Source organism: Coloeus monedula, assembly GCF_965178545.1.
Source record: "Coloeus monedula genome assembly, chromosome: 12".
Classification (NCBI taxonomy): Eukaryota; Metazoa; Chordata; class Aves; order Passeriformes; family Corvidae; genus Coloeus; species Coloeus monedula.
In genome coordinates, this window is record NC_138792.1 from 16170714 (window position 1) to 16197031 (window position 26318).

Here is a 26318-nt window from a genome sequence, read left to right on the forward strand (position 1 = left end):
TCTTCTTATTCATTACAGGTTTAGACATCTTTTTAAACCACAGAAAAACCATTACAGAGAAGTAGAAGTCTCTTAGTTCTAGCAACACTATTTCACGTTGTTTAAGAGATAAGGTTAGGTGTGACATGCTGCAAATTAACAAACTCATTTTCTAAGAACAGACAGTTCTCACATTCTAAACATTCAAAAAAAAAGATGAAACATGCAAGAAATATATTTTTAAGATTATAAATATCTAATTCTCTCCATTATGAGCAAAGACATTGAGAGCTAAAATGAGAAATATGACGAAAAACCTTCAGGATTAATTTATTGATGTTGAAGTAAATGGCTTTACCATCATTAGGACTGTGAAGATAAAATTTCCATTAGGGTCAGATTTCAATTTGGACTGAACTGTGCCTCAGTCACCACATTATCCCAGTGTCCTGAAGGATTTGTGCACACTGGGGAGGGCACCAATCCATAGGAAAAGCATAACAGATAATTAACAGTTCCAGAGTACCTTTGGCCATTAAAATGGCTGGTATAAATAATTTGCTGCATCAATATCTCTACCCCAGAAGAATGGGGGTGAGAAATAAGAGCGATTGACTTTTTAAATTTAAAAATACTGTTTAAACACTAACTATAGGAGGTAAACCAAGGTTATGCCTATCTCAGAGACTGGATTAGCTTTGAAGATGTTCTGACCCTGCTAACCAGATCCTTTATCAGGGCAGTAAGAAGCTCTGTTACCTTATTCAATTTTCATAACATCCTTTTCCATGGATTTATGCACACAGTCTCTCAAATAATGCAACTTTCATGTTGAACACTCCCTACTGTATATTTACCTGGTCATTTGTAATGGATCCAAATGTCCTTTTCGGAGCTGTTTTGGGCTGTCATGTGAATAAAAAATTAGAGAGTATTTTAAAAATTGCAGCATTTAGGTGGTTTCATAAATACATAATCAATGACACACGGACACGTAGTGTGATCTGCTAGAGCAGCTTCTAAGTGTTACAGACAGGGCTGGATGTAACAAAGTGCACCAAAAGTCTACACACAGATATGGCAGTATCACAGCATTTCATCCCAGGACCCTGTTAAATCTGTGGGGTACTGACTGCCTGGACATTGTTGGGAAGAATGGGAAAACAGACCAGCTTCTGGTTAATGCTGGGAACAGACACGCTCCAATGTGTTCAGAACGTCCTATGGACTTACACTTGCAGACCAGTAAGTTGGCAGAAGGCAGGAATTTCTCAAAGAAGTGGGGAAGGGAAAGAATATTGTGCTAAATAACGATACAAACCCAACTGCTTGTGATACAAAGTACTCACATTAAGAGAGGCTACCAGTGATCATTCCTTAAAACATAAAAATTATGTAATTGTGCGTAACAAGGATCCATTGTTAGCTGACAAAGGGGAGATCAACACTGTCCTCAATCTTCATTCAAAAGAGGATTCTGAACCTCCAGAGAAAGCCACAGGAGCAAAGACAGCTCATTGTTTTGTGTCTACAGCTTCACCCTACACTTGTTATCCATACTCCATGCACTGTAAATGACAAACACATCAAGTGATGTCTTTGGCTCAACTGAATTCTAAACAGAAGTCAAGGGCCAGACTACATGCACAGCTCAAACTTTTACTAATATTCTAGACTAACTCAGTTCAATGGCTATTGCAACACACTAGAAGTACACATTTATCACATGTTAACAATCCTATTAAAAAAAAAAAAAAAGGAAGAAAAATAAAACGATTAAAAGATTGGCTTCTCATCAGAAAGTAAATCAGTAATTCATTAAAGTAACCACTTAATTAAAAACCTTTGGTTGGAAAGTAGTTTTGAGTCCAGAGGACCTTAAAATCTTTTCAGAAAGTCCAGAAAATAATGCAGGTTTGCTAACTGCTGATTATTTCACATGGAACAACACAATCTTTGCAGGTCTTCTGCAGAACTACAAGATGGGTCCCAGACACTTCTTCCTTGCCTGTTTTTGTCAAGACATACAGAACTGCTCTGTAACTGTGCTATCAGCAAAGGAGAGAGTACAGCAGCACAACTTCAGTTCTTAGTGCAGAAAAACAGACCACAGTTACACGGTGGACAACTTTTTCTATAAAAGCTGAAAACTAAACTTGCATTTTTCTTTCAAAGGTGCTACTTTGGTTGTGAAATTGTGAATTGCCAAAGCCAAGTTAAAGCCTTAAACACAAAATATTCCACATGGTAGGCAATAATGGATCTATGTGTCTATAATGGGTGCATATGAATGCACTCAGATCCAAACCACCCTAAGTGTGCAGCTCTCATAAAGGCCCCTTGTCTGCTATTACTCACACAGTGTGCAATTTGCTGTCCATACATTCTAGAAAATTACCATTTGTTGGACAGCTGTCCTGCTTAAAGACTCCACAGTCACTCCTCTCATGACATCCCACAGCTTACAACCCAAAGTTACTGGAAATAAGTGTCATTAGTACCAGCAGTTACCTTATGAACTGAATGGGAGAACTTCAAAGGAGAAAAATGACATTACAAAGGTAAGAAGTTTTTTATAATGCAGACCTCAGCAGATGCAGAGTTGCTTACAGATTTGAAACACTCTCTTTGTCAAAGCAATGCAGCCTTTTAATTTGTAGGCCAAAATTCTTAAGACTTTTGTTCAATTTATGGTTTTCTGTCAGTGTCAGGCACTGTTTCCATTGGTTTCCTTCGAAGCAAGAAAAAAGTTTAGCTTGGAATAAACTGAACTTTCAGGTTCAGAACCACAGTAGAAACAGGACTTGGAAGCAGCCAATTATGCATAAACCTGAAGTGCATTTTCGGCATTCAGAATCCTAATTAGCTCCATTCCTACATAAAAGTTGAGGACATCATATTATTAGCTATGTCTACACCATAACTTGCTACTTTTCCTCCTCCAATTACATAAGAGCTCCTATAAATGGAAAACGCTGCCAAAATTTCCTCTCCAGATACACAGCCACACACAAAGCAGCTCTTGTCCCATGAAGCAGGCAGCAAGCACAACGCTGTGGATGGGATCAATAGAACACAAGGACAATAATGAACTATCTTATGCTGGAAAGGAAGGTAAAAAGTACAACATGGAATCAAAATGAGGACAATCAATACATTTAATACTGATTTTCTGAAAAAGAAAAGAAAAAATAAAAGTCTAGGAGGTTTACCCTAATTTACAGGAAATTACTTCGTTGGAAATATAAATTTAATGTTAAATTTAATGTTGCTACAACAACACTTAAACAGTCCTAAGAATTGCATTGCTGGAGTCTCCTTAAACTTTTTTGGAATACTTGGTCCCTTTTGTAAGGAGCCTTTTTCAATCTTTCAGGTTCTAAACATTGTCAACTTTATTTTCTAAGATAGATAGATATGAGATAGGCATATTTTTTTCTGAGATGGAACAGTTTTTCATCCTACTCAGCTCTTGGCATTCAATTGTCAGACCATGTTTATTGGATCATGTTCACCTCCACTGAGGAGAAACAATCAGAGACAGGGAAAACTATATTTTTAATTTATTTACTTTTTTTTTGCTGGCCTTATTTCTTCAGTCTACACTTTAAGCAAGCCTGAAACTCCATACTTTAAAAGTGTTAATATTTTTAACTACAAGCTTTACAAGGGAGAGAACAGGAGGAGCTGGAAATTGGCAACCCACATACACTTCACATTTTCAAGACTGCACCAGATTTCATGAATAACTCTCTTTCTATAGCACATCTTTGGCCTTTGAAATGTTGTTTCAAGTTGAATTGTTTGTGGGTTCCTAATTAAATCTAATTTATCTTTTCAAACACGGATGAAAATTTTAAAAACCAAACAAACAAAACCAAAACCTAAAGCAAAACAGAAACCTGTATATTTTCTTTTAATAGAAATTCACTTCATCCACCTCTACAAACTAGGGTGGGAGTAATGGTGAACCGAGACTGCTGCATTAACAGGACACAAAATTACCAAGAAATGGCTTTCAAGGAACTGGGCCATTACTTGAGGGGTCTTTCACTGTAGACATACAATTACATATTTCAGAAAAATACGCAGCTGCACCACAAAACTGCAAGGAATTTATGTTCACAATACTCCTGCTACACAAATAGTTGTACACTAACTAAAGAAACTGAAGTACAGAGACACTTTTATCAATTGTCCAAAGTTTGTAGCTGGTCTGAAAAAGGCAGCCATTTCTGAGTTAACAATCATGTTTGAAATTAAACTTCAGAACTTTGAACTTTAAAAACCAAGCATTATAACATAACTTTGGGAGCTAGACTTTAGAGTTTTAAACTTCAAGCAAAGTTCTTTCATTTAGAGACACTTTTACCAAAACAAGGGAGGTCAACAGCTGCAGGTAACAACCAGGGAGGCAACCTCCCCTCTTAATCTCCTCCATTATAGTTGTTCAGAAATATTCACAGACATCCTACTGAACAAAAAGCTACATTTTCAACACCCTGAGGATATTCAGATTAAGGTATTAAACATGTTTGAGCTTTGCTCTGAATTCCCATGATAAAGCTCCAGACGTCTGACTTGCCTTTCAGTATGTTTCTGCCTTTGGAGTCTCACTATAGATATATAATGAAGGAAAAAAAAAAAAAAATTAGGATTTATATCAGGCAACAATACATCCAACAAGTGAATTTTGATATTTGCATTATACAAGGTGACAGTTACATATTTGCTCTATTTCCTAGCTGAGAACAGGCACAGAACCGAGGACCTGCGAGAAAGAGAAATAAATGAGTACAAGCCTCCAACGCAGCACTGTGCCTTTGGAGGGAAGCACTAACAATTCTGCACTGCTGCTCAGAACAGCTCCTAAATCACAACCTCATTTTGCCTCAACAGCCAAAGGCAGTGTCTCAGCTCCCAGTGGCACATTTGGAGCTTGGGGGGAGCGCTGCCGGTGTTGGCGCGGGGTGAACCCGCTGTGCCCTCCCGCTCACGACCTGCTCCGTGAGCACATCAGCACTGCCAGGCAGAGGGGATTCAAACTGACAGCCACTTGTACACCAGAAAACACAAACAGCCCAGACAGTTCTGAAAATTCCTTTGCTCCAAAGCAGGGGCTGTGCAGCATCCCCAGCTTGCAGCGATTTCAGTGGAAACTGGCGGTCATGGGTACATGAGGATTCGGTTTGTGGCAAATGGGATAACAAAATATAAAACAGACTGAAATCCTCGTGCTTTGTTGAAAAGGAGCCCAAATATTTGCAGATCAACATTAATTAAATTAAAAATGCATTTCATTAAATTAATCTCATTCCCTCTTACACATACATGCACACAAATTCAAAGTCTATGTTATCTTTAAACACATGGCACCTTCATTAAGACAAACCCATATTCTAACCTCTGATGTTGTTGCTTTTCCAGCAAGTTGTTTAGCATGATTATCTTCTTTGACCTAAGACCCTTCCAAAACTAAAGTTCAGCTGGAAGCAAAATCACAGTATCTTCCCTTTATGCTTACATTTCTAGGAAAAATTGCTGACAAAACTTTCATCTGAATATCAGGAGCATCTCTTACATACACGGAACCCCCCGCACTTCCAGAAAACACAAGGACATTCTTTCATGTGCAGGCATGGCACTTTAATGTCCATGTGTCACTGCTCTATGAATGTTGATTAAAAAATCCAGTCTTAATGGAGAAAGTTCATAACCCATGTGGGCAAAAATATAACAGGATGAGAAGAAAAACACTCTAGCAGAAAAGAGTTTACATCCTCCACTTGGAACAGATTTCCCCCAGCTTCCACAAGCAGCCTTTTGGAATTCTAGACCTGTCACAAATACTGCAGAAATGACCTGATCATAAGCCTCTCTCAAGGCCTCCACTCTGCAGAGTTTTGTAAAAATCAAAATAAGAAGGAGTATATGTGTGTGACATTTAAATGCCACAGGATCAGTTTTGCTTTTGAAAGAAATAAAGCTATACTTCTTCGAGGAATGAAAACTTATCCTTTTTTTATTACTCTCAGAGAATAACAGTGAGATTCCCACATTAAACTGTAAAAGTAGGTGACGTATGCAAGTGCAAGATGCCACTTCAGTGCACATGGGAAGACAATAAATAATACTGCAATTTCAGAGTAATAAATGGGAGACAGCAGCTGAGAAGACATACAGAGTGACACTACTAAAAATATTCCAGAGACACCGAGTTCTGAAACTCAGTGAATAAAACTCTTTTCACCATACTGATCAAGAAGAGTAGGGGATAAACCAAAAATGTATTTTCTGGTGCTAGGTTTCTCAGGAAGAGAAATTCTTCCTCCTCCAGTTGACTCCTATTTATCTGACTCACTAGAACAAGTGCAAGATAAAAAAGAAGAAACATTTCCTTACTGTAAGGCAGCAACTCGAGTCTGAAAGTCAATTTCGAAAAGAAATCTCTTGCTACCTGTGTGTATTGAAAGTTCTAGCAAATAAATTGTTCTGAGCTTCCAGTTAATGAGTTATATTCCGAGAAAATGCTTCCCTGTGAGTTTGGGATCAAAAATCTTAAAAGTGTATTTGATTTATACTTCAATATATAGTTTTACTCAAGAATATATTCCCTTCTAAACACAAAAATAAAATTCCAATTTCACTCTAATTGAACACACTTGAACTACTTCTCGGTCTTAAAATCAGAGATGGAATTGATAAAACTGATTTGCAAGCAAGAAAATAAATTTAAAATATTGGAATGGCATGTTTACAAGGGAAACACCAAACACCCATCATTCCCCTCCAGCTTTTCTGCTCAATTTCTGTTCACTGTTTATATTCCCTAATAGCAGTTCAGTCATGAATATACACTAAAGATTATGGCTAATGGGCAGGGATTTTTCCTTCAAAAGGAAAAAAAATAATCAAAGAAAAACGTAAGACCACAGAACACATAAGCCAATATTTAAGCATGAAGAACACCAGCTTGAAAAGGTAAATATAATACCCATCTCCTGTTGCAAAGATCTAGCTTAGTCTCACCAGGTAGCGTGAATCCTCCAATAAATTGTGAACTGAGACAAACCCTCCCACAGCTGATGGGGAAGAACGCGGAGCAGTTAACGCTAGGAGTGAAGTGAGTGATGGGTGTACGTCCACAGCAAGGTTAGTGCCAGAGTAAGTAAAAGCTCAGGAGTTATTTAGCAACGTGACTGCCCTCTCACAAACTCTGCTATTCTGGAAAAAGCAAATTAAACAAAGTTAGGCGAAGCCATCTCTGCCCAGTAACTCATACAACACAAATAAAAGGGAAAAACCAAGCTTTCCCAGGTCTGGGTCCACGTGAAGTACTTTCCTGAGGTGAATTCAATCACTGTCCTAAAACAGATGTTCCCAAACAACAGCTCACATATTGTTTGTGGTACAGTAAAACTCCGTAATAGGCACACACAAAAATTGGACCTGAGGCCTCTTCCTCTGTGAAAAATGTGAACAGCTTCGGGGTTTCAGCCAGGAAGGCGTCAGGGTGGCAAACAAGAAGTGAAAACTTCCCCCGGACTCCTCCCAACTGCTCCACTCTGATCATAAGCCCCGGTCAAACACCCAGCACAGTGCCCAGAGCCTTCATCCAGCTTTGAGACACTTGCTAGCAAAGACAGCATCTGCCAGCCACACGCAGGTTGGAACCAGGAAAAGGCCTGGGAGAAAGCAACCTCTGGGGATGGTAACATGCTCTGAATAATTCAATGTGAAGTTTAGCCTTCATATTCTAAAAACATGATGTAAACAACCAAATCTACCAAACCAAAACCATTAAAATATTTCATCCTGAAATCCAGCAAAATATATTAACTTGTGTCCATCATCTGGGAAAATGACCATTAGCATGGAAAATAAAGCACAGCTCAAACAATTTACCTTAAACAGTCTTTAAACAATTTTCAACTTATACACAAAGCCTTCATCTATACCTTGATTTGTCCACTTAATTACTTTCTATTTCTTTATCTTAAGGGGTTTAGCATATTGCTAGGATTCTTGCATATTAAGGTATTAAGCTATGAACAAAAATTCAGTTTATTATGTTTACAAAGCAGTGAGCTAAACACAGAGTTGATTCTGAAGTCAAAAATTTAGTTGGGCATGTTACTATTTTTAGAACATGCCTAGGATGTTCTACCAAATACTACATCTGTCATTAGACATCAGGTTCACAGACACTGGAAGAAACAAAACAAGTACTCTCCAAGACAGGATTGAGTCAACTTGCTCACAGAAATCTGCTCACTACAATAAAATAGGTTTCTGTTGTTACGTGGATTCACAATATAGAGCACTATCTTCATATCCTCAGGTGACACCATCAAACTATATTTTTTATGCACTCTACCTACAGAGTCAAAGCTCTGCTTCCACACTCAATTAACTTTAACTGGTAACACAAGAAGAGGCCTACTGTGGTTATATGTGGAAGCACCCATTGTGAAATGTAAAATTAAGTGAAATCTGTTTTGAAATCCAGCGTTATGGCTTTTAACAAAACAGCAAACCTAAATTACTGAAAGTGAGTGTGACAGCTGAAGCCACAGAGCTTCCAAGAGTGCTAAGCATTATTAAAGTTTTTCCTTATTATGCTCTTAGGCATAATCTGATTAGTTCCAACAGCTGCCCAGCAAGAAAAGCCAACCCATCATTCCACAGTAATACTGAGAGTAAAGCACCTCTTTAGCTTTCAGTGATGCCAGATCCAGGTGCACACAGCACTGCAGCAGGAACTTCTGTCTCCTGATCTACAGTGATGCTCAATATTTCAAATGCAAATCATGGCAGAAGCTCCTGATCAACATAATATAAGCTACTAAAACCTTTCCTGATGGATAAACTTATTCTACTCGCAAGTATACAAAGAAAAAAAAAAATAAAAAGGGAAAAAAAATCCACTGTGGATAACTGTTAGTCAGGTCTTTGTTAGAGGCAATGAGTAACAAAAAAGGAATTTTCTTTGCTACCTTGCTTGTGAAATTCAGTAGCCTGAAGCATATGCTGTGCTGTGACAAATGTGCAGTTAAACCTTAAAACAATATTCAAAATAGATTCTGAAAGACTTCACTCCTGTTTGCAGGAACTATTTCAGTATTATCTGAATATTACAAGAGTGATGAGGAGACTGATGGTTTTACCACTTCTTCCAGCCCTCTGGATGTTAAGATAGGATTTCAACAGCCACAGACACACCATTGACTGAAAGGTTTCAAGCCTGGGACAGAGATTTTCAGCCAGCTGGAGCCCTGAATCATACACACCATCATCAAATAATTTTGAAGTTGCCATTAAAGTTAACAAATAATGTGGAAGGATAAAACCACACAGGTTTTAATTCCACAAAGGCAAATTCACTTCTGAAAAAGGCTTGACTGTTCCTCCAATTCCTTAACACAGGAAAACTTAGGAGAAAACCATATTCCTTCGTAGTGCAAAGTTTTCTGCCACTGCATAGCAGAACAAGTTTTGTATGTCCAACCTTTACTCCCCTTTTAGCTCAAGCATATACACATTTTAAATATAAACCAAATTAATTTTATTTCTACTTAATATAATGCAATGGGCAAGCATATTTGTGGAGAATGTCTTTGCCCAGTTTCTGATCTCCCCCATGAGGCTGTAAAACTGTATACATTTTTAAGTTAAGTAACGAAGTTCAATTCTTTTATCCCTGCATCCAAAACACATTTCACAGACAGGGCTGTTTTCATAGTATAAGAATGCCACCAGTGGACTGATGTAAGCAGAAATTAAAACAAGTGATCGTCACACATCGTAGTATCTAAAACTTTGCCAATATTCTGAACAATAAAATTTTAAAATTTAGAATTTTTACAAATAGGTTCAAAATACCTCTGGAAAAACTGCACATATTAAAAAAAAATAAAAAATAAAAACCAACAAAAACCCAGACAGTCAAGCCTATCAGAATCACCACTGCTGGGCAAGAAATCTGTGAGCCTCAAACTGGCAGTGATGCATCAGCAGAAGCTCAGGAACAGCTTGGGAAAATATGCTGGTGCTGTTCTTACAATCTCTCCCAGGCATCTGATTTCAAATGTTGGAGACCGATACAAGATCAGAGGAAACTCATTCTCATCCTGCAAGGCCATCCTTAGGTCAGGCCCAGAGATCTGTGCCTGCGCCTCCTCTTCCCCTTGTGAGGAAGCCGCAGACTTTGAAAACAGCAACAAGCAAAGACTGAAAAGACCAAAGTCCTGCTCAGATGATAAATGAAGGTGTCCAGAAAGGTCGTAACATTTTAACGTAATGCACTTCAAAACACGAATAATAAAACTATCAGCAGGAGATATTAAAACAGATATTAAAACACACACTAACAGGTTCTTCTCTTTAGCCTTGCCAAAGGTCCACTTAGACACGGAGCTTCTGGAGCTCTGGAGGATGCTGGCAGTTGAAGGTTTGAATTATTCAGATGGCAGGTTTTTATGAGGGAGGGATGACTACTGAAATACCTCAGAGTCTAAAAATAAGCATTGATGTAGAATCTTACAGAGAAGCAGGTAATCTGGAAACTTCAAGGAACTCATTCAAGTTGTGATACTGTACAAGCATAGTAAGTATCTTGGATATTCACCATGGACGAATACTTCATTTATGTGAGACAATAAAAAGTGGGCTACACTGGAAAGCAGGAAAGTTCTATCAGTGTTCTAGGGTCTATTTTTAAGACTGACTTTCAAATTATGGTATTCACAATATTTCTTGGCTTTCCCAACGAAGTCCAATTCACAAAAACATATATATAAGTGCCAGAGTACTATTTTTGATACTAGATGGGAAACAGGATGAGGAACAATATAGAAGTTACTCATTTGTTTATACCTTTAAGTCTGCTGCAACAAATTATCTTGAAAAATCCCTAATGGAAATGAGGATAAAAATTATATGGCTGGGGTTAAAATGAAGTGGAAAATGTATTCTCACAGTGAAAAATCCACATAATATCCCAGTCTGAAAAGCACAGAGGAATATCCTGACTCAAAAGAAAAGAAAAAAACCCCAGAAAACGTCAATTTTTTTGAAAAAGCAGAGAAAAAACTACAATTATTCAACTTTGGAACATCAGCAATAACTGAAGCAAGAATACATCACATTAATAGAGCCAGCAATTACAGCACAATGAGAGAAAAATGTATTTCAATACTGACAGCTGATGACTCAGAATTCATTCCTTTTAGCAATGTTTCTTTTTGTTTCTTCAGAATTGTCTGAAATAGTCTTTGCTACATGTCCCAGCTTCAAAAGCTCTATGGGACTTAAGTGTTCAGGCCAATTATGTTTCTGGGTTAGAGAATATAAATTATTTTGCAATACACCTTTATTTCAGGAATAAAAATAACTGTACTAATGCAGTCAAGTGCCATGAACCATAGCTGACACTTGATTTAAATATATTCTTTGATAGCTCTTTCCCCCTGAAAGGAAAGAAAGTATTATATACAGTGTATTTGGGGGAGAACTAGCTAGGATTATTTAAATATTTATTACTAAAATCCAATATTAGAAAGCTAAAAGTAAAATGAAAATCAAGAACACATTATTATCATAAAAGCTACTTTAATATTTTAATTGTGTATTTTACGACAACTTAAACCAGGAAAAACTGAAACAACTTCTCCTATTTTCAAAATATATCCTAAAAATTGGAAATCTTCAAATCTTCACCCCTCCCAAAAGAAGAGGTCTTAGAAAAGTGAGCTGGACAAAAGAAAAATCTTTTGCAATTAAAATTCACCTTTTTTGTTCTTTTCTTCACTCAGCACTTTGAAAATAGTAGAATTTTTTGATAACCTCATAAGTACATGTGAAAAAAGACAGCTATTCCTTAATAAGTTGGAATTTTTAATTATCAGAATAATACTAGGATCTGCTGGAAACCTAATTTGTGGTTTCTCATGACAGCCACCCAAAATACAAGGAAGCCATGCATTGATGAATCCATTACCATAAGTAAAGGAAGCAGAAACAAATAAACCTTGCAAAATTATTCTGAAACAAGAATTACAATGGATTTTTTTACAATTTTACAGTACATGCAGTAACAATTAGTTGATATTCTCATAGAATTTGTGATAATTGTTTTTAATTTGGTTGAAAAAATAATGGTCTTCAAATGTAATATATTTCATGCTTGGATGGTGACAGCTATTGCTGACTTTAGTAATAAGGTTCTTATTAAATAAAAGATTTGAGTTTAGTGACAAATTTTTAAACTATAAAAATTACCACAAAAGTTTAAATCCTGTTGGATACATTGGTGATGACCAGTTTATCAAGCAGATGCAATTACATAATTTATGAATAAATGGTCTGAAATTCAGACACCTGTGTCAGGTCATTCTTTAAAGATAAAATAAGGGCCAAAGAGAAGTATCTTTAATCACAGATAAAGACACTGAATATGTAAAAATAATGCCTCAGCACCATGGCAGTAACTCCTACAGCGTTTGAAAAAGGCTCCTACCTCTTTCCTTTGTGATGTACAAAACTGTGACACCTTTAAAATATGGTAGATTTTGAGGCAGGAGAAAGATTAAGGGTGCAGCATAATCTGTCCTGAGTACCCTTTCATTACCTTTTGTAACTTCACGTGGCATTGCATGCTTGAAATAGCATGCATCTATGCAAACCAAAGTATAATTTCATTTAGAAGGGGTATTTTAGCCCTTTTATTGTGGTTATCCGTTGAGAGCATTATAGATCATGTAACTGGCAATTTCATACGAGTAACACAATTGTTTTCTCGATGTCTGCTGGGAAAACGTCCCTTTCTCTGTGCTGCCACACACATGGAGCGTGTAAACAAACCCTGAGCCTTTTGTGCTCAGGAAGCATCCCCACATCTGTGCTAAGCAGTGAACTGATCCGTCTGGACATCAGCAAAAGAGTGCTCAGCTAAGACAGATGAAGCGGAGCTCTGCGTTTGACAGATTCGTGCCTCGCAGCTTGAGTCCATCATCCTCCCCACTCCCAAACATGCTACGTTACATATTATTGTTTCGTGACAGCTAGTGAGAAAATCAGAGCCTCCAATGCAGACAGAGACACCAACTTGTCCCTCAGCCTAACTCACTGAACTCGCTGTGCCTGGAAGCAAGACTTTCTCCTCCAGTCCTCATTCAATCCCCAAAGGGACGTCAGGATAACGGAACCTGACAGTTTTACAGCAATAATGCCATAAACCACCCTAAAGGAGCCTTGTATCAACCAACAAGAGGCAATTACCTTGACTCTTGACTCACTACCACCAGTCAGAGGCAGAGTTTTATCTCCTCACAGACACTAAATCACAGCTGTAGGAATGCAAATCAGCTGGTTTTCCCTTTTAAAGCTCAGACCCAGTGACTTCTTCAAAACAATGTTCACAGATGACCACTTGTCTGTTCAGATCTCTCCAGACAAATTACTACTGAGCAATATTTTTATTCTAGCAAAAAAACCTTCTCTAAAGAATCATACACTTTGATATTTTGGATAGCAAGAAAAATGGGTAAATGGGGTGGAGGATTTGGAAGAAGGTGGATTTTCAACTACAGCATAAAATAATGAAAATAGACTTATTATGCACAAAATCTTCAGCTGGTAATTAACCACATCTCGGGTGGAAAAGCACCCAGGAGGAGGATCCATGTGAAAAAACTGAAGAACCAAAACACTTTTATCAGCAAATGAAAAAGGGAAAGATGTTTTGGGTCTGACCAATTCCCCCACTGCCACTGTGGATTTGGGACAAAAGTACTCAGCATCACTGTCTGTCCTAAAAAAACCCCTCTTTTAAAGGGCAGCCAAAAATTACCTTAGAAAGACAACATGTCCAGCTCTCCCTATTTATTAAATTAGAAGCACTAGAGAGTGACCTTAGAGCTTGACTGGAGCACAACTCCAAAGAAAAAAAAACTTCCTCAATCTATTTTTGAGCTCCCTAAATCCATTAACTTCCCTTTCTATGGTGGCACACCAAATGGGTGAGGAGAAACAGTACTGACCCACAAACGTCTGCAGGGTAATCCATCTGAGACATCCCAGTGAGGGTAGAAGTCAGCCCGTCCTGAAAAGTTGTGCGGGATGAGACCACGGACTCACAGAGTGGGTGGGGTGGGAATGGACCTCTGGAGATCACCTGGTCCAACCCCTCTGATAAAGCAGCTGCACATGATCACATCCAGGTGAGGTTTGAATTTTTCCAGAGGATTGTGAAGTAAGAAAAACAAACCATCCCCCTCTCCAAGCAGAAACTCAAAATCTTAGTCTAAGCTACATGACAATGAGAAGGAAAAGTAACCCATAACAACCAAAAAAAAAAAAAACCCAAAAAAACAACCCTCAAATGCTTTCTCAACATGCATCTTATTTTCACCTTGTCTGTAAGCACTGCCACATCTAGGATCTGGTTGAACATAATTTCTCTGTTTTAGGTACCTAAGTACTATTGTTACCTGTAACATCAATATCAGTGTAATTTTATTTTTGTGGCAATTAGTCTTGACATATCACTGAACAACCAGTGTTTCCTCGATAAGAAGAGAGAAATTATAATAATCATTTATAATTTATATAATATATAATTTATATATAATATATATATTTATATAATTTATAATTTATATAATAATAATAATAATAATAATAAAGTTATTATTCTGGTCTGATGAGGAAGTCAAGAAATCTCCTATCTGAATCATGTATTTCCCTGAATAAATATAAATCGGTAAAACAAATATTCTTGGAATCTTGAATAGCCATATTCCACAATTCAGCCATATTTCCCTTAAACAATTTCTAGAAAGGGTTGCTAATAAAAAAAAGAAATCAGAAAGTGCAAGAATATTTCGCTATTAGAGGGTTAAAATAAATTCACAAATACTTTTTGATTTGTAGAAAAATAAGGAAAAATTAAGTTGAAATTCTGTAATTGTATTAGTGTCTAACTACAACACTCAGTAAGTCCTGACAATATTCATAAATATCTGTTTACATGCCGAAAAAAAGCTCTGTGTCAGCAGTTTTTTCACAGAATGCAGATGTTGATAAGAAGCACCCCAGGTTTCCTGTGACCTACTGAAAGGGCCAATACACCACTTCCCTGTCCTCTCACGCTGCTGAAGCCCACACAAAGAATCATCCACGTTCCTTTAATCCCCAGTAATTCCAGTGCGAGAAGCTGTGGAACATGGTTTGAGAGTAAAAGGGAGGGTGGCTGCCTCAGCTCCCACCGGGAGGAGTGGCAGCACAAAAAAGGACAGGAAGGAGAGGTTCAAGCAGCTCGTGTTTGGGACAGTGAAGTTGATCTGGTGAGCAGAAAACTGAAGTCTGTGTCACTGTGCACTGTTTGCAGGGACATTAACCACTCTGTCCTCCTTTTTTCTCTATGTACTGAACCCCACAGGTGGTACTGGTGCAGCACTGAAACACAAACAGACCAGAGAAAGGTTGTTGGCCTCCTCCACTGTCACAGCTTTTGACTTTCAGATTTGTATCACTGCTTCCAACAGGATTATCAACAAAGATGTCATTAATATGACTTTCTGATACACATTTAACTACAAATGTAGTCTCAGTCTATAATTTCAACTACCTTCCTAGATTTATTTCTTCATAAAACACATCTTCCATTCCTGATCTTGACAGTGATAGGAGTTACTTGATCCAACACTGCTGTGAGGCTCAGAAATACCCAGTTGCAAATATGAAATATGATGCTTGAAGCATGATGAAGAACTGTGATTTCCATCTTCCATGGGTCATGGAATTGACAAACTGTATCAGCAAGGAGGGGATATCTTCTATTGAAAGGCATCACAAAGATGATCTAGAGCAGCAAGATGAAACTCTCCTCATCAGAGGCAAGACTGACATGTTGTGAGACTGAGCAGGAATCTATTTTGTCAGATTACAGAGGTATGAACTGACAGCTACAAAGAGATTATTGTATGATTCTAGAAGGAACGCATCAGCTGCTTCTGATAGGTAAATACAGCAAAATTACCGTAATAGGTAAGAGGAATGGAACTGTAACAGTAACACCAGCCTAATTTCCCCAAAACTGTACCAGATTCAAGGAACAAACCATTAGCACACAGCATGAGCTCACAGAAGAAAATGCTCTGCTCCTGTTGCACCTCTACAACTTCAGTGTACATGGTATACCTAGCTGACAAGAAATGCTAAGCAATCAATTAAAAAATATTATTTAAAACATGTGCTTGTATGAATCCTTTTGGAAGCACTCTGAGCTGGAATTCTATTCAAAACCTGTTCTGAACCAGCTCACCTTTTTAACATTTAAGAGAGCAAAGAAATGCTTCACACTAAAATCTTTGCAGTCAAAGCAGAGGCCTGTGACACCTATAAATATTAAGTGTATTAATCAGGTTATACTAAATATCAGCTTGCCTTGAGCTCAAATGTAAGGGTTCTGGAACAGTGTAATCAACAGCAGCATGTAGGCATTTGTACCACCATGGTGGCACTGCCTGACACAATGTACATTTTATGTCAGTCTGTAAACAATGGGACTGCCCTGAAGAGGTGAACAAAGCCCTGGAAGCTGAGCTGCCCCAGGGTTAAACCAGAACACAGGTATTTGTAGATTTATCCCCAATCAGAAATCACTGTTTATTCAGGTTTCAATTCACAATTTGCTCTTGCATCCTACTGTTTTCACAGACTACTTCTGAGTGCCCAGCTCTTTTTCCCTATCATTTCCCATTTATACTTAAAGTAGTTATCTCAATGAGATAAAAATGGTTGGGTTTCCTTCTGGCCATTCATTTCTTGTCTTAGCTGTGCCTTCTACCAACTCCTACCATCAGTGTTATGCCACCCTCTTCCCCAATCTACCTATTTCCCACTCTAAATGAATCTTCTCCTATTGTTAAATAATATCTAAGTTCTCCCTCTTCCCCTTGTTCACAGCAAACCTTGTTTATCATGTGAAACCTTAATGTCACTCCCTCTATGGTCACCTAGGGGCATCTCAGCAGAGAAACAGAGTCTTTTATAATGCCTTGCACAGCAACTTTGGGGAGCAGCAAGATGCTCTGCGTGACTGTCTCCTCTTTTCTATTAACAGTAAAACTGCTGCCTTTTTAGAGTTCATGTATTTCAAACAGCGTAGAGAAAGTCAGAGACCCAGAAAGTTTCGAAGATGCAGTGCCATGAATCAGTTACATATAAAGAAGTCATTTTCTATTCAGGTACACCTTGATAAAATGCAGGCAGGCAAAAAAAAATACTGGAGTGCTAATCAGTGTGGTAATTAAAGCACTGTCTTGCTTTAAATAAATCAAATCCTGCTTTACAAAGCTTCCACTGAATCCAAAGTGCAAGAATATATTTTATACAAAGTTTTGTTTTCTACTGTTTTAAGGGGTCTTAGTGAGGGTCAGGATATTAAAAAAGAAAAAAACCATGAAAATACGTTATTTAGTTTAAAGACTTTATCAGTTCTTATCTAGTTTGCAGAAGAAACCAAGTACAAAAATATATGCAACCTTTTCCACACCCTTTGAGAGGGGCAGTAAGGTAAGTGTACCAAAGTGAGGAAATACTGTAACACATGGCTGTTACCTTCCCGAGGAGCTACAGAGCTGCTGAAAATGTGAAAATACCTACAAACGACTCAGCTGAGTTCGTAGGGAGAAGTTTACTCTTTGTTAGAATTTGTTATGGAAAAAGTCTCTATCTACCTAGAGTCGGGCAAAACACGCCTGGCTTCTCACAGGCAATAAGCAAATCTTGGCGAAATTTGTTTCAAAAGCGAAGTACAACTGAAAAACTTTCTCTTCGTTGCACAGTTTGTCAAATTTTGATTACTTTCTGGCCAAAATACAGAACAACACATTTCACTCTGTTGCAGCACACACACTAAAGCATCAGCTTTTCTGTTTCTCTGAAGTGATTTCCACATCTTAGCATCTTCCACTCCTCTGCCACCTCCAAGCTGCCCTGCCCATCCGTTTTGTAGCTGGTGCTTCCCAAAATTCTCCCCAGTGCCACGTCACCCCTGCTAGACCCATCCTGCTCAGAAGGCACAGCAGTTTCCTGTGCTGCGGTCCCCCCACGTGTTTGCTGCTATAAAAGGTCAGAAGATCCCAGCATCTCCAGAGCACACACCAAAAACCAGAGCAGCATGAGGCACACAAAGCACAGCTGGGGAGGAAAGGCAAGCGAAAGCAGCACCACCCTGCTGAGCCTGTCACCCTCCCTGCTGGTATTTCAGCATTACCCACTCTTCCCTTTTTCTTCATCTCCCCAGTCTTCCTCTGTGACGCATCTTTGAGTATCACAGAACCACGGAATGGTTTGGGTTGGAAGAGACCTTAAAAATCACCTGGTTCCACACCCCTGCCACGGGCAGGGACACCTCCCACTGTCCCAGGCTGCTCCAAGCCCCAGTGTCCAGCCTGACCTTGGACACTTCCAGGGATCCAGGGACAGTCACAGCTTCTCTGGGCACCCTGTGCCAGGGCTTCCCCACCCTGAAGGGAACAATTTATTCCCGATATCGAATTTAAACCTACTCTCTGTCAGAAAAAAGCCATTCCCCCTTGTCCTGTCTCTCCAGGCCTCGTCCAAAGTCCCTCTTGCAGCCCCTTCAGGAACCGAAAAGCCTCAATAAGGTCACCCTGCAGCCTTTTATTTCTCTAGGCTGAACAATCCCAATTCTTTCAGCCTTTCCTCACAGAAAAGGTGTTTAATCCCTCTCATTATCTTCCTGGCCCTCCTCTGCTGTAGGAAATGCATGCTGTTTTTCCTGCCTGCTCACCAGAATCCTTTATTTCTACTGGGTTTTTTTAATTCATTTTATAATTACTTTTGATACTAACATTCCGAAAATTACCAGTAGAATAACATCTGGACATACTATTCCAAGTGGTGTCTGGCTGTCATAAACTCCTTTTTGGTTTTTACAGATCATTTCCAAGGTATGTGTAATTGCTGGCTCATTTAAAGGCAGTGAATCTGTAACTTAAAAAAAAACACCTGACCAACAGGCATTCAAGAGAAAAATGCAACTAATTCTTTTAGAAGATCTGCCTACAGGGCTGTGATTTCACAAAGTATTTTGTTTGCAGCACATGTAGCACAAGATTTCAGAACTTCCAGTCCATACCAGTGTGTGTTCAACCTCACCACCTTTCTTTCCATTATGTGGCAAAAGCAGTTTTTCAGAGACACTTGAATAACCATGTAACAAGTCCTTTTTAAATTTATTTTTTCCCTGATTAAAATTAAATAATTTGATATTTGAAAGTTATTTGAACATTTCTTGGTAAAAGCCTCTCAGGCAGGCCATCTCATCTCGCACTGCATCTCCAGACAAGGCCTTGTGCCCAGCGCTGCCCTTGGCAGAGCCATAGGTTGGATTTCAGAGGAGCTCCCACTCGTGTGACACAAACGTGATACTACTCTGCTGATCTGCTACATTCTCTCTCTCTGAGTGCACAGTCCAAAAATAAGCTCACAAAGCAAGACTGCTGTTGTGGAGATCTGAACTGTTGCTCATCAGGACCAGGGACTCCTGATTTTGCCGTTTTCTACAGTTTTTTTTTTCCCTACAATAACAGCCCTTTTCTCAGATAACTCACATTTCTCTCTTCAGACTGGGTATTTTTTTGCCCCATTTTGTGTGTAACCCTGGCTTTTTCATTATTTTCTGCTCCTACTGTTATTTATTTAATATGCTGCTATTCATTCCCCAAAATCTCATTTAACATGACACATAAAGAAGACTGTGTCCTACTGGAGGCTTCTGCTTAGCTATCTGAAACAACCCAAACAAACCCACACACGTAGATATACCTGCTCTCCTATAACCTAGGAAAAGTTTTAAAGAGCTTACTACAAAGACTTTCAAACAAGTTCTTGGAAAGTTTTAAGTTCCTTGGCTGCACTCAGAGCAGACAGACATGTATGTGGTCTCTTTTTTTTTTTTTTTTTTTTTTTTTGATAGCTAGCCAGAAATGCCCAGTGGGATGCAGTTTTCTGAAAGAGATTTTTATGTCTTTGTCACTCCTTAGTACCCACACTGCCGCAACTGCTTCAGGTTCCAAGCAATTTAAAAGAGCGAAAAGAAGGCAGAGCTTTGTTTTTATTAAATTGCTAGTAAGCACTGATATCAGCGAATATCAGCTATCCAGTCAGCCAAGCAGTATATTGGTTTATATAATCTATACTCCTCTAGCAGTAATGAGGGCCAGACTGGCTGCTGAGCAGCCAAACCACAAAATAGTTCCCTATTCCAAATCACAGGAAGTGAGGGCACTTTCAGCTTCCCCCCAACAGTTTCAGGGTAAGTTTCTTTCCTGTTCTAAAGTTTATTTCAGTAAACTCAAACAAAAGTGATCATGTATTTAGCAATCACACACTCTTGTTTATATAAACATCACATGCTTATGTTACTCCTCTGTTCCCTAACCCCAGTTCCCCTGTTACTTACTAGAAAGAATGAAAGAAGCAAGAATATGAAATATCTGCTCTTTCAAGGTCATTGGCACTGCTCTCCTCCTTGCATTCATGCATATCTTGGACCTGCTCCTGCCCAGACATTACAAAGCTGCTTTGACAAATGGACTCCTTCACTCTGGAATAGCTCATCAATACACAGACGAGCATCACATCAACTTCTGGGCAAAGTTCTACTGCTGAGCTTCCACAGTCATGCAAAAGAGGCATAACAAGAATAAAAATGGGAGACATGAACCCAGCACAACATACAGCTGCACTTGGCAGTGGCAAAAAGAACGTATTTTTAATGGTTCAAGAAGACTGTCAGCCAAAGTGTACAAACACTTTGAATGCTGGTAGAGAACTCATGGAGACATGGATGTTTCATCACTCTCTTATACAGACATCCATGTACATAAACAGCTTCCCACAGAGTGAGGATACGATGCACCGGGATGCACTCAGGGCTACAGATTCCCGTTTCAACACGGACCTGCACTGTACCACAACTGCAGTACACAGTTTTTGGGTTTCTAACGGGTTGGTGAGGACTGGCAACATTTGTGAGAGGACAGTAACATAGACAGTAACGGAGAAGAATGAACAAAACCCACCTTGAGGAGCTCATAATGCTGGATACCATTCACCCCGATGTCTGGGTCGATGGCAGACGGGACAGAGTAGCGGGAATTAATGGCTGTGTTCTCAGGGATAGAGATGTTAATAACTGTTGAGGGGAAAAGGGGGGCGTTGTCATTTATATCCTCAATTAGAAATCTGATCTTGACCAGTCTGAAAACCTCGTCGGGCAGAACAGCCACCTCCACCTCGTAGAAGCAGCGGTTCTCACTGAAGATGCCGGCGCACAGCTTCTCACGGTCGATGCGGTTGGCAGCCGTGAAGATCTCCCCAGTGTTCTCCTCCACCCTCACCAGGGGCACATCCCCAGTCTTGTAGACGAGCTTGAACTGCAGTGGGGAGGACAGGGGCATGTCTGGGTCCAGCGTTAGGTTGAGATCCTTGAGCAGATTGCCAATGAGGACATTTTCAGGCAGTTCTTCCCGCACGGTGTAATTCTTCTCCTGTGCGCCAGATTGGAATACAATGCAGGCCAACAAGACTGCCAAGAGGTAGGTTCCAGACAGCAAGTCCATCTCCAGAATGACTAATGAGTATTCGTGTAGAACACCAGGAGTAGCTGGAAAAAGGAAAAGGAAAATGCTTTAGAAGTCACCGAATATTGTGTTCCTAAAGCGATAGAGACACTAAAGGAGCACCTTTCCTACAACAAACAGCATGAACCCTTTGAAAGCCTCATTAGTAAAGTCACTTTGACTTAATCCTTCCCAAATACGTATAAAATTCCTCCCACAACTTTTTACTTGAAACTATTAACTGAATACTGAGGTAAGAATTTTAGGGCTGGATCATACTGAATGAAGAAATAATTACAGGAATCCCTATTTCCAGCATGAGATTTTCCTTTGCTCCTCAGGAAAACCTCTTCCTTTGATCTCTCCACCACATTGTCCTCAATTTTTTTTTTTTTTGTTTCCTAAGAAAAAAGTTGGCAAGAAGTTTGCAACCAACCATCTGCTGAGAACCAGATCTTTTTATACCGCTTGCTTAAATATGGGAATAGAAGAACACTAGTCTTAATTCTCCCCCAAGTTTTGCACTGACAAAATTTTGTAATGTTTGTTAACAACAAAGAAATCTGGGTATTTTTAATTCAGGAACCTAAACTAGCAAAAAAATGTTATTACCTAATTTTAGTCTGGTGAACTTCAGCCAACAATGTGTGGAAATCTGTCTACTGAACTGTAAGAAATTTAATGTAATTTTAAATTTGGTGATGCCTGTTAATGTTCATTCTCTGGAATACCAGTACCTTTAAAGGGAGATACAAACTGGTTCTGCACAGAGGAAAATTCTGTACTTTTCAAGCTGGATTCTGAATAATAATACACTCCTTCTCAAGACTGTTGACAACTTCAAGAAAGATGGAAGTGGAATGGGAGGACTTACAGCTACACACAGATGTCTCTGTAGCTGCATACAGCCTTCAGCCAAGAACTCTGAAGAAATAAATCACTCTCTTTAACTCTATGTATAGAATATTTGCCTAATCTTTACATAATTCTGCCATTCCAGAATTTAGGCTCTTCTAGGACAGCATTTCTGTAAGATAAATGTTCAACAGCTCCATGTAAAGTGATTTTTCTCGTAAATGAAATCTTAGCTCCTATCAGCTTAGCATCTGTTTCAAATATACCTGTGCTAACACATCTACATTCTTTTCATTCTGCAGGTAAAAGTGTAATTTTGTTTCCTGTCTCTTCTCATTTTATCTTCCCTGTCATAGCATAGATTGATTTACTCCTGCAGATCAAGTTGCACTGGTTGACGAAATTACTGAAGCCAGTAATTGCCTTCACCCATTAGTTACTGCCTTTCAGCAGTGCCACTTGCAGGGTAATTTAGACTAAAACCTTTGATTTTGCAGTGAAACAGATTAGGAACAATTAATATTGCTATTCCATTTCAACACAGTGAACTGCTTAGGATTGGAAGTAAGCAACAGATAAAGAACCTTCCAACTCTATCTGCAAGGTGGATCTCCCCATGTCAGCACAATTTCACTGGACAGCATTTTCTGGCTTCATCATTATACAAAAGGAGCACAGCGAAATAAAAATCCAATGCTGTAAGTCTCCACTCATGGAAAAAGGCTTTGCTCCCTGAGTAATTCAATGAACCTGGAGGGGATTGCTGGCATGGGGGGAGAAGGGGATGTGCAGCTCATGCGGCACCGACACCATCGGACCTGTGGCATTCCAGGAATTCCCTGATTCATGGGCAGGACTTCAGGGATTCAGTGACACAGCACCCGAAACAGCACCAACCACGGGTCCAGAGTGAAGCAACAGTGTAGGACCAACAGCCTTTTATAAGCCATTATAATACTACATTCTAAATATGCAAATAAGGAAGTCATCAGCAGCTCCTGATTATCATCACTGGTAACGCCATGGCAGCAGCATGAGCCTAATGAGTAATGTGGTGATGGTGTACAAGTGTATTAGCTTGGCTGTTATAATTTTATTTATTAACTGTCTTATATTTCTTTAAATGCAGCTCCAGCAATTGTCACCCCCATTGAAGTAATTTCCCACGTACGTTCAACCTGCAGAGAGCCCCTATTTCAGGAAAGCACATCTTTGTATCCATTATTACTGAAAAAAATATATTTGCATTGTTTCCTATGGAAAACACAAATAAAAATCTATGGGTTACGGGGAAAAGTTGATATTTTGAATGGTTGCATGCTTTGTGCACACCATAAAGCACTATTTTCCAACTTCTTCCTCTCTATTACAAATTAAAATGAAAAATAACAGGGGTAAAAAACCCTTCAAAACCTGATGTTTATAGAATAATATCTTCAATTTACATTTCTGAGGGGAGGAAATGAATAAAACCCAACAACAACCATAAATATAAACCAAATTCTAGCCTCTATCCCAAATTCTTCTGTGACAATACTGATGCAAGTATTTATTACAAATTATCATAATATAAAAATATTGTATAGACAGATATGTAAATCTTCCAAATAAATACATAAAAAATAGTATTTTTTTAAAAAAGCAGTATGAGGATGAGTACATAAATGAAACAATCTACAAAGTTCATCAACAACATTCCTGAATCAGTTCTGGAAGTTGAGATCATACCAGGAGATGCTTTATAATAAAACTAAATTATAAGCCTTTAACCCCAGTTTTATCTGCAGTGGAGTTTCCACGGATTATAAAATAACAACAGCAGGATTTAAAGAGTTTTGTAAGGAAAGCTGCGGGGTGGAACTTGGCATTACATTCTTATGCATATTTTTACTTACTTTAAACAAAGTTTGAACCACTCCATTGAAATTCTTTTTGTGTCATAGTAAAGAAAACACTTTGAAGCATGAAAAAGCAGCACAGCACAATTATAAACCACGTTAGATAAATGCTAACATGACTTTCTGTGGTGTCTTTTGCTGTCACAGATTTTCCTGAATGACCAAAGGGTATAGACATGTAATAGACAGTGTTAGTTTAGCAGGAGTAAACAACCAACAATGGCTTACAATGCTTGATCTTTTGTACAATACACTGGGGGTTTTTTTAATTGTTTTTATTTTTTTTCTTTCAAAATAATTCTAGTAATAGTTTTGAAGCTCTGTTCCAGAGCTGTAGGCCTTTAAGGAGAAAATATCCCAACGTGACACAAGTTTTCTGCTTGGATATAGAGTCGAATATCTTATGTTGTGAGGAAAGTGTTGTTCTTCCAGAATCCTATTTATAAAGTCATAGCTGTACGTTGCCTGTCATTTGTGCCATAGCACTGATAGGGATACTATGGCAACAGCAATGCAAAGAACAAGAGCAAGAGGCACTTTCTAGCAACCAAAGACATTTCTGAAATCAGAGTGTTCCAGACTCGAGCACTGAGGAAACACAAAAGTACAGAAGGCTGAATAGAGCAGTCCAAGTCTAAAGGACCTTCCACAGATTCCAGCACTCACTCACACTTTTAAGGTGGTAAAAAAAAAAAAAAAAATAAATTAAGAACAAATAAAATTGGTTAACAGAAGGTAACATGAAGCTTGCCAAGCCATTTTCCCAGCTTTCAAGAGAATGCATTGATGTCTGTGCTGTTGACTTCCCAACTAGGAAGGCAAATGGCCCAGATGGACAAGATGGAGGGGAGGAGGGGAAAAAAAAGTTGAAACTTGCTTTTCTTCATCTGGCTGTCTATGCACTCAAATATACCTGCTGTTTGGTCCAATATACCAAATATTAATGGTGTCATTCAAATATTATCACTGTTCATTATCATCTTCATTTATCAGCTGTCAAATCATACCTTGAAAAGTAGAGAGAATATAAAAACTGTAACCACCTAATGGAGCAGGATGTAAAGGTAGAATCTGAATCTGTTCTTTATGCACCAGGCTCCATCTGGTCCCACCTGAGTGAGAATTCCTCTACCGTATTACAGAACGTGTTATTTTTTCCTTAAGTGGATCTCAGAAAAGTAGTAAAGAGGGTAAAAGAGTTCAGGTGCCCACTTCAGATTAGAAAGACACCACTATTTCTTGATACTCAGATCCAGATTTGAATTAGAGTAGAACAAATACGCCGTGGTGATATTTTGTAACTCCCATATCAAGTTCAAAGAAAAAGGTATCATATTTTAAAAAATTAGGAATATTGAAGTCCAAAGCTACATCAATATCCAATATTGACATCATAGTAGAGAAGAAATTCTGAAATTATCAGTCCCATTCTTATCTTTATATTCCCGAGCCTATTTTAATTACTTGGACAAATTTAGCTAGCGCGCCACACTTTTTCGATATCATATCCTTTTCATTTGCTGCTAATCCACCGTGGGCTCCTTAAATAGGAGTATTTAAATCCCTGTATTAAAATGGTGTTTCTCAGAGCAAAAGATCCCCACGACACAGCTCCATCTGTCAGTCAATACCGTGATTATAACATTATTTCACTGACGAGCGAGCTATTTGCAATTCTTCCACTTCACTGGGGCTCCCTCCAAAGTGCCCACTGGTAATTCAGCAGCTCTGCACAGGTTTTGAATTCTTGGACCATGCTGATATGGATTTCAGCTTTATCCTGAAGTGGGAACTCTTTGATGCTGCAGGTTTTCAGTGTCTGGGGTTTTGGTAGGGGGATTGGGGTTTTTTTGTTTGCCATTAGCCACTGGCCTGGCTGCACACAGCAAGGTCTCCCCTTTGCCACCACACAGCCCAGGTGTCATTTAAG

The 26318-nt window shown here is 38.7% G+C and overlaps 1 protein-coding gene across 1 annotated transcript in view; it reads right to left on the bottom strand.

Moving 5' to 3' along the window:
- Window positions 1-21635, bottom strand: part of PCDH11X (protocadherin 11 X-linked) — a gene marked incomplete at both ends in the record, with an annotated part of 390090 nt that extends 368455 nt beyond the window's left edge. Inside the window, 2 exons of the mRNA XM_082289139.1 lie at window positions 837-884; window positions 21096-21635. Of these exons, the coding sequence (XP_082145265.1) occupies window positions 837-884; window positions 21096-21635 (588 nt within the window). The remainder of the gene's footprint in view (window positions 1-836; window positions 885-21095) is intronic.
- Between the last annotated feature and the right edge of the window lie 4683 nt (window positions 21636-26318).